At 41.3% G+C, this 9,905-nt stretch overlaps 1 protein-coding gene across 3 annotated transcripts in view; it reads right to left on the bottom strand.

The window, feature by feature from the left end:
* Positions 1 to 598: 598 nt before the first annotated feature.
* LOC139378784 (sodium/potassium/calcium exchanger 2-like) overlaps positions 599 to 9,905 on the bottom strand; it is a 180,783-nt gene continuing 171,476 nt past the window's right edge. For all 3 annotated transcript variants that reach the window (XM_071121281.1, XM_071121282.1, XM_071121283.1), the window contains 4 exons: positions 4,273 to 4,407; positions 3,857 to 3,946; positions 2,575 to 2,741; positions 599 to 1,003 (listed from right to left, as the gene is read on the bottom strand). In XM_071121281.1, coding sequence (XP_070977382.1) covers positions 754 to 1,003; positions 2,575 to 2,741; positions 3,857 to 3,946; positions 4,273 to 4,407 — 642 coding nt within the window. In that variant the 3' untranslated portion in view covers positions 599 to 753. The remainder of the gene's footprint in view (positions 1,004 to 2,574; positions 2,742 to 3,856; positions 3,947 to 4,272; positions 4,408 to 9,905) is intronic.

Below are 9,905 nucleotides of genomic sequence, written 5' to 3'. Positions count from 1 at the left end.
CATTCAAAACTGCTTGGACTGCTTCGTATTTTGATGCTCTGTCACTAAGTACACAAGAGAGGAGATAATCATGGCTCCAAACCATATTTTAGTCTTGTGTGAATCCACACATTGTGTGGAGTATCAGCAACATCCCTTCATCATCAAACTCACTATACAACAAACACTGGAGTGACAAGTCGAGTGAAGTCATCCGGTCAGTCAGTGAAACCAGCTAAAGAGTGTCATCCAAAGTTTTATTCAAAAAGGTTTCTCACAATCTGTCCTGAAGCAGAAAGCATTATTGTTGCACCTCTGGTGTTTCATGCCAGGCTCAGCCACCACAGCTTTGTCAGAAGTCTCTTGTGTACTTCCTTCAGCCTCCTCAATCTACTGAGTATTCCACTGAGTAGTCCACTGAGTAAAACAAGTGACATGCATAAGACGGCATAGTTGCTCCTCTACCTGGCTAATACACCCCCCATCCCAAAAAACTACATCCCCGGCCATCTACAACCCCCAACCACCCGCCCCAAAATAATAATATTATTTTGTATTATTACTATTATTATTATCATTATGATGATGATGATGATTATTATTATTATTAATATTATCTACTTCCGCTCAGGTCTAGCCGTCCAGTGAATCAGCCGAGCCTAATCACGCGCCCTTATTCTGAAAGTATTTTTTTGTGTATTTCCTCTATCCCATCCCCATGCTTCTTGTATCCTGTAGAAGGAGTGAACATTTTGTGGCAGGAGTGGAGGGGTCTCAGATGGATATAGGGCAGGCGATGATCTTGTCTTCCAGCATAACGCTGACCACCAGGAAAACTAAGTAGAGCACGAACATGATGAAGCCCAGCAGCTTGCTCATCCGCCACTTGCAGGCAGCAATCGAGATGATGACGAAGATGAGCATGAGAAAGAGCAGCACAATGGCGCAGAACAGCCCGTTAGAGCTCACCGCCACAGGCCGCATGTTGTTGATAATGGACCATAGGAGCCATGGGAACGGCAGGCTGAAACACACAAAATAAACAGACACACGTGTTACATGGTCTTCAGCCATACTTAACGTTTATCTTTCAGCATCACATACATCTGTGTAATAAATCTAGATAATAGCTATTGTTCAGTTTAGACCTGAGAATGGACGCCTCTGGGTTGTAATGAATAAAGTCCCTTGGCAAAATGTCCACAGTGGGAACTTCCATGTCACCACCGATGGGCAAACCTTATTCAAATGAATAAATTTGAGAATACAACAGTTCAATTAAGTTCAATTAACTTTTACATCCTATTATAAAGTATCTGGTGTCTACCAAGCATTTATCATAAATCTGGTAATAATTGTTATCAAAATTATGTGAAGTGTGGTTTTAATTAATCCCAATGAAACCGAAAGCTACTTATAGGATAAAAACAAAGTAATACTGTAAGACTGTTACAATGTAATATGTAAAAACATACCCCAGCACTGCAAAAATGCTAATAAGAATCATCTAATAATAAACAATGTTCAAAATGTGAAAGGAACATATATTAAAATAAATTAGTACTGTAAAATTTAAAGCTGCAAAAAGTAACTTTTTGGGCAACCCAACCAAATTCACATAGAAATGTGAGATAAATATGTCATTGTCATTGAAAGCAAGTCTAAGAACGGTATATCTGTTCTATGTGCACTATTTATATGCTTTCCGTGCTTAAATGACATTTTTGCGTCTTTTACTTTCGGTTTTGTACACCAGCTTGAAACAGCTGAAAATACAAGATTTTTGGTTATGGAAAATATATTTCACAGCGGTTTAGATGGAACAATTATTCTCTACACAATACTTGCTTGTTTTGTCACATAAATTGAAATTAGGCGAACTATTCAACATTTTGCATAGTGCATCTTTAAATTAAAGGCAGTGTCTCAAATATCCGTTGGTATCTTTTTATTAATAGTCAGGCAACAGCGTTCATTTCAGCAAATAAACAGCTGTTTCAAATAAACGCCAGTTCTTGATGAATTGTTTACAAGGTTACCATAAATTACCATGAATTGTTTACAAGGTTTAATGTTTGATTTGTTACGTTAAATAATTCAGTAATGACAAAAAAATGATGGCAATCATACGTTTTTATTGCCAGTAAGAAACTGGTAGCCGCTGAGAACTGCTAGCTAACTGGCAAGCACAAAAACAGTAAACTATTTAGTGGGTACAGACCCCCCCCCCCCCCCCCCCTAGAAATGGTGAAAGCAGGAAGTGCCGAAAGGAGAATAATTATTATTATGTTCTGTAAATTAATTAAATATATTTTTAAATAGAGGCATAATAAGACAAAATAAATGTGAGATAGTGTGTAAATGATAACACATTAGTGTTCAGGAAATCAAAACATTTATTAAAATGCTAGAAGTAAAAGCTGGAACTAAACAATTAACTATGCAAATGAACAAAATCTGTGTGCATTAGAAGCCTGTCTCTAATAAGTGCCTGTTGTGTTCAGTGATTTAAGCAAATAAATACCCTTGCTATTAATTGCAATTTTACGGTAATTAGAAATTAGAGTGAATACAGTACTGATGACAAAAGCGTACCCAACAGTGATGTCAAAGATGTTGGAGCCCACAGAGCTGGACACGGCCATATCCCCCAGCCCCTTCCGTGCAACAATGACACTGGTGATTAGGTCAGGGATGGAGGTACCAGCTGCTAATATAGTCAAGCCCATAATCTCTTCTGTAATCCCAATGGTCTCTCCAACCTGTAAAGAGTAAACAGAAAAAAATGGGGTAAATAAATATTTTAAGTGGAGGTGAGGTTTAAGGAATTAAACAGCTATACTTTGACATATTTTGGGGTTTTCTTTTTTCATATTCTGCTGAAATCCCTGTATTCATGAACTCTGACTATTTAATGTGGTCTAGCTTTGATTGAGAGGTGTAGTTACACAGGCCAAAAAGCGGAAGGCTGCTGATAACAATACCACAGTGTTCTAACCCTCTGAATATCCCTCTCCTTTTCTAACTACCTTTACGTCCTGTCACTTGCTTGTGAACATGCTTGTGTTCTGGTCTGTGTGAGGTGGTTTAGCGTCTTTACAAAAGGAAACATGATTTCACTAAATGTATACTGGACAAAAATATAAATGCAACAATTTCAAGATTTTACTGAATTTAAGTTCATATAAGGAAATCAGTCAATTGAAATAATCTAATCTATGGACTGGGCAGGGGTGCACAGTTAGTTTTTCCTCCACAAAAAGGCTTTATTACAGACAGAAATAATGCCAGTTGTCTAGGTGGCTGGTCTCAGACGATCCCGTAGGTAAAGAAGACGGATGTGGAGGGCTGGCATGGTTACATGTGGTCTGCGGTTTTTAGTCTGGTTGGACGTACTGCCGAATTCTCTAAAATGACGTTGGAGGCGCCTTATGGTAGAGAAATGAACATTCAATCATCTTTCAACAGCTCTGGTGGGCATTCCTGCAGTCAGCATGCCATTTGCACACTCCCTCAACTTGAGACATTTGTGGCATTGTGTTGTGTGACAAAGGTGTACCTGTGTAATGATCATGCTGTTTAATCAGCTTCTCGATATGCCATACCTGTCAGGTGGATGGAGAATATTTGTTTCTTTTTTATCATTTGAAAGAAATAAGCTTTTTTTGCGAATGGAACATTTCTGGGATCTTTTATTTCAGCTCATAAAACCAACATGTTGCGTTTATATCTTTGTTCAGTATAGTACTGTTCTAATCTCTAATTTTTCAGCAACTATGGTGGATGCAAAACTAGGCCAGCTCAGTACAGCTTGGCTCAGTAGTGTGAAAAACCCTTAATGGTTCAATTAATTTAGCCCCCAGTGCACCCCACGTACCTGGTGAGCCCACCACACCATTAAGTAGGAGAATCCAGCAATCCAACAGATAGAACCCAGAAATGAGATGGGAAAGAACTTCTTTGCAGTCTGTTAGACAAAGGAGGAAAAGGCTATGGTTACTCTAAAGGCGTAAATGACAAATGAACATTATTGTTCTACAGGTATCTAAAGCAAACAACACATCACACTTATTATTGACCAGTTATAGCTAAATAAGTATAGACAGATACAATTCATACCAAACATGAGTCTTTCTATGCCTGTGTCCCAAATGCACCCTATTCCCTATACTACTTTTGAGCAGGGCCCATAGTGTGTAGAGCACTATATAGGGAATAGGGTTCCATTTGGGGCTATTTCTCTATCTGACAAACTGGAACAGTAAGAGATAGAAATGGAGGGGAATAACTTACTGGTTTCCTGACATCAGGCAGTGTTAGCCACAGAGGGAAGACGATGGGCATGATGATGAGGTAGGTGAAACGCTTGCGCATGGTATCTGGCCAGGACAGGCTCAGAGGCTGGTCCTCTTCCTCCTCATCCTCAGCCTAAGAAAAGAGAGCAAGTGTGGAAAAGAGAGGCTTTCTGTATCGATACAGTTTCAAAATTAAATACAGCACTTGTACATCTGAGTTCTCGTTGCAGGTGCGTCGGAATAATGCAATAAATTCAAAGAAAAGAGAAACCTGCAGTATTGGTACAGTTAAATGTGAAATTGGTTTGGAGAAATTGGGAGATCTGTGCTCAAATTGTGGTGCAGTCAGGGTCAGCCAGGCCTTTCTGGGGGAAAAAAAATATGAATACTATGATGATGATAATAAATAATAATGACAACTAAGGCCTTCGGAAATGATTATAGAGTTGGTTGGCATTCCCTCACTCTCTGTGACCTTGAGAGAGGGGTGTTTGATGACAGTGGTTTGCTCCAAGCCTGGATGAGCCTGACACTCTACTCATCAGGTGCTCATACATGGCACACGATCAAATGTCTGGACTGCTGCACCTTCAGTGTGGTCATCAGAATGCCAAACAAGTGAGATACCTCAACTTCTAAAGATAAGTAGGCAGTGGCTCACTTTAACACAGAAATCTGTCTCACCACATGACATTAATCCAAGCAGGCCTCTTCTGGCCAAAATTCCAGACCCAGTTACCTGATATATTGCATTATTGTCACAATATTGAAGACATTTTCCTCTCCCTAAAACACGCGGAAGAGGCTTAAGAACCTGAGCAATGACGAGTTAGGTATTTTCGGCTCATCTGCAGGTGTATCTGCACAGATCTTGACAACATCTAGCCTACACCAACAAAGGTGGAGCAGAAAATGTACTGTGTAGTTGCGGTACTTGCAAAAGGGATTCCAGACGTGTAGAGCGTGTTGGAGTAATTTCCAAATATGAAATTATAGTTTTGACTTTGATAGGTCATTGATTTTGTACTGCAGCTAACTAGACATTTTTACAAAGTTCGCAATAAGTGATTGTAATGAAAGTCCACCAGAACAGACCCGAGAGAGCAAGATGTAGTCTGCATTTAAGCTGATCACATAGTAAAAAAAATGTATAATGTCATGATATACTGTAAATTATACATAATATATAACATTATCAATGCATTAATTTGAGCTAACTTCCCTATCTGGGTATGTGATTTTAGTATTTTATTGTACAACTTTCATCAGCAAATTGGAGTTAAAGGACATAGTCATACAAATTAAATACATTTTATTGGTCATATACACATGTTTAGCAGATGTCATTGCGGGTGAAGGGAAATGCTTGTGCTTCTAGTTCCGACAGTGCAGCAATATCTAACAATTTCACAACAAATACCTAATACACACAAATATAAGTAAAGGAATGTAATTAACAATATATAAATATATGGATGGCCAATGATTTCAAGTCTGTGTACAGTATATAGGCAGCAGCAGTGAAGGCTATTTAACAGTCTGATGGCCTTGAGATATAACCTGTTTTTTCAGTCTCTCTGGTCCCAGCTTTGATGCACCTTCTGGATGATAGCGGGGTGAACAGGCAGTGGCTCGGGTGGTTGTTGTCCTTGATTATCTTTTTGGCCTTCCTGTGACATGTAGTTCCTGTATGCTATTACAATTACACCATGAGTCGTTAATCATGTAACATAGACTCCCGCCCTTCTTCTTCCCAGAGAGATGTTTATTCATGTTGGCGCAATGAACTGAGAATCCAAATGGCTGGACCGACTCAGACAATGTATCCCGAGAGAGCCATGTTTCTGTGAAACAGAGTATGTTACAACAGATTGTATTTTTTTAATCATTTATTTCACAGGACAGTAAGAAATGAGAGAGGGAGATAGATAGACCTACATGTAGAGCAGTAGACATATGTATCATAAAAAGTAACTGCCTGTCACGCCCTGACCTGAGTATTCTTTGTTTTCTTTATATATTTTGGTTAGGTCAGGGTGTGACATGGGTGATGTATGCGTTTTAGTACTGTCCAGGGGTTTTGTAGGTTTATGGGGTTGTTTACCATCTAGGTGTTAATGTATGTCTATGGTTGCCTAGATTGGTTCTCAATTAGAGGCAGCTGTTTATCGTTGTCTCTGATTGGGAACCATATTTAGGCAGCCATCTTCTTTGGGTATTTCGTGGGTTATTGTCTATGTGATGTTGCATGTTAGCACTCAGTTGCTATAGCGGTCGTATGGTTAGTTTGTTTAGTGTACTTTGTTTTTTTTTCGTCTACAATTAAAAGTATGTATTCACACCGCGCTTTGGTGTCCTCAATATGACGATCGTGACACTGCCTAACCCATTAAAGACATTGAGTAGTGGCTACTCAAACATCTCCAATGGTCAGTAGAACTCAAATCATAAAAGTGGTAAATCGGATGTCAAAAAGATTTCTTATCACTTAATGTTTTTCATTACTATTAGCAAATGTTAGGTTATTGAGTAAATATAACTATTTGTGCTCTGCTAATCTAAAGTTATTGAGATGTTGCAAGTTATGATTATTTAATATTTTAAAGTCAATCTAACATGGAAAATGGAAAATATTGTTCATACAAATGTTCCTTACAAAAGACTTAAAACTGAAGCAATTTCGATTTCCAGGAACTTCTCTTGGGTAGCCGCAAATGTTTGTTCACTTCAGGTTAAGGAACGTTTTAATATATTTACATAAGTTGTTTTTACTTGATTCTTTTATGTTTTACTTAAAATAAAGGAGTAGTCAGACATTGCTATTTGAGTAAAAAACACTTGGTTTATTTGTGTTGTGCTGATAAAGAATTATGTTTTTGTAAGTTATGAATAGTGCTATTTTGCTCCGTTTTTGAAAGGATTGTGGGTAATACATGTTTTTGGGACTATATGATACTTTTACACAATGTTGTAGGATTTTTAAAATATTTCTAAAATAGTATTAAGCAGTTTGTACTATGAGGTGTAAAGGATCACGATGAACAGATTAAAACCAGGGTAAATTGACGTTCAATAATGAGACAACTCAGACAAGCCATTCCCACCAAGGTCACTCCGCTCTAAATGACAAAGGCTATTGCAGCATCCTGCAATGCTTACAGCTCTACCTCCAACTATTCCTAGAGAAATTATCATTGTGCTCAACAATGCTTACCAAGGTGGGTTAAAATGACAAATCGTCAAATCCATAAAAGAATGTTAAAAATTAAGACATGACCACTAAAAATTACTAATCAGAACTACTAACGCTTGAAAAAAATAATAATTTAAAGGCCCAGTGCAGTCAAACGTGATTTGCCTGTTTTATATAATACCGTGAAAATGTTGATAATGCTCTTTTAGTGTAAGAGCTGTTTGAAAAGAGACCCTGAAATTTGCCTGTTTTAGTAAATGAGTTTATAGACAAAGTCCCAAATCTTTCTGCCAATAACTGTCATGTACTGTCATGTTGTGTCTTGTCTCTGTCCTTTCCCTTCACCCTGTCTCCCTCTGCTGGTCGTTGTTAGGTTACCTTTTCTCCCCCTCTTTCCCCCAGCTGTGCCTTGTCTCCTCCTAACCACCTCGTCACCCCGTTTCCCACCTGTTCCCTTTTTCCCTCTGATTAGGTCCCTATATCTCTCTCTGTTTTTGTTCCTGTCCTTGTCGGATTCTTGTTTGTTGTGTTTCATGCCTGAACCAGACTGTCGTCATGTTTGCTGTAACCTTGTCTTGTCCTGTCGGAATCTGCCGGCCCGTCTGAGCCTACCTATGTTTGGTAATTAAAGAAGCTCTGTTTAAGTTAATTCGCTTTTGGGTCCTCATTCACGCACCGTAACAGAAGAATCCGACCAAGAATGGACCCAGCGACTTCGGATCCTCTCCACTCAGCCGTCGGGAGCCAGGGAGCGATGCTAGGCAGACACGAGCAGGAAGTGTCTGCTGCTCGACATGCCGTTGAGACCCTGGCCACCCAAGTCTCCAACCTCACAGAACAGGTTCACCATCTCCGCCTCGATCCACCGGCCACTTCCAGGGCTTTCGAATCTCCGGAGCCCAGAATCAATAACCCGCCGTGTTACTCTGGGGAGCCCACTGAATGCCGCTCGTTCCTCACCCAGTGTGATATTGTGTTTTCTCTCCAGCCCAACACTTACTCCAGGAGCACTGCTCGTGTCGCCTACGTCATATCTCTCCTTATTGGACGGGCTCGTGAGTGGGGCACGGCAATCTGGGAGGCAAGGGCTGAGTGTACTAACCAGTATCAGGACTTTAAGGAGGAGATGATACGGGTTTTTGATCGATCTGTTTTTGGGGAGGAGGCTTCCAGGGCCCTGTCTTCCCTATGTCAAGGCAATCGATCCATAACAGACTACTCTATTGAGTTTCGCACTCTTGCTGTCTCCAGTGGCTGGAACGAGCCGGCCTTGCTCGCTTGTCTTCTGGAGGGTCTCCGCGCAGAGGTAAAGGATGAGATTCTCTCCCGGGAGGTTCCTTCCAGCGTGGATTCCTTGATTGAACTCGCTATTCGCATTGAGCGACGGGTTGATCTTCGTCACCGAGCTCGTGGAAAGGAGCTCGCGCTCTCCGTCGCCCCCCTCTCCGCATCACTACCATCTTCCTCTGCAGGCTCGGGTGCTGAGCCCATGCAGCTGGGAGGTATCCGCATCTCGACTAAGGAGAGGGAACGGAGAATCACCAACCGCCTCTGTCTCTATTGCGGTTCCGCTGGTCATTTTGTCACTTCATGTCCAGTAAAAGGCCAGAGCTCGTCAGTAAGCGGAGGGCTACTGGTGAGCGCTACTACTCCTGTCTCTCCTTCAAGATCCTGCACTACCTTGTCGGTCCATCTACGCTGGACCGGTTCGTCAGCTTCCTGCAGTGCCTTAATAGACTCTGGGGCGGAGGGCTGTTTTATGGACGAGACCTGGGCTCGGGAACATGACATTCCTCTCAGACAGTTAAAGGAGCCCACGGCCTTGTTCGCCCTGGATGGTAGTCCTCTCCCCAGGATTCAGCGTGAGACGCTACCTTTAACCCTCACTGTTTCTGGTAATCATAGTGAAACCATTTCTTTTTTAATTTTTCGTTCACCTTTTACACCTGTTGTTTTGGGCCATCCCTGGCTAGTTTGTCATAATCCTTCCATTAATTGGTCTAGTAATTCTATCCTCTCCTGGAACGTCTCTTGTCATGTGAAATGTTTAATGTCTGCTATCCCTCCTGTTTCCTCTGTCTCTTCTTCACAGGAGGAGCCTGGTGATTTGACAGGGGTGCCGGAGGAATATCACGATCTGCGCACGGTGTTCAGTCGGTCCAGGGCCACCTCTCTTCCTCCACACCGGTCGTATGATTGTAGTATTGATCTCCTTCCGGGAACCACCCCCCCCCGGGGTAGACTATACTCTCTGTCGGCTCCCGAACGTAAGGCTCTCGAAGATTATTTGTCTGTAGCTCTTGACGCCGGTACCATAGTCCCCTCCTCCTCTCCCGCCGGAGCGGGGGTTTTTTTTGTCAAGAAGAAGGACGGGTCTCTGCGTCCCTGCATAGATTATCGAGGGCTGAATGACATAACAGTGAAGAATCGTTATCCGC

The sequence above is a fragment of the Oncorhynchus clarkii genome, chromosome 21 (assembly GCF_045791955.1).
Source record: "Oncorhynchus clarkii lewisi isolate Uvic-CL-2024 chromosome 21, UVic_Ocla_1.0, whole genome shotgun sequence".
Taxonomy (NCBI): domain Eukaryota; kingdom Metazoa; phylum Chordata; class Actinopteri; order Salmoniformes; family Salmonidae; genus Oncorhynchus; species Oncorhynchus clarkii.
Note: the sequence above shows the minus strand (reverse complement) of the source record. Positions and strands in the feature narration are given on the sequence as shown.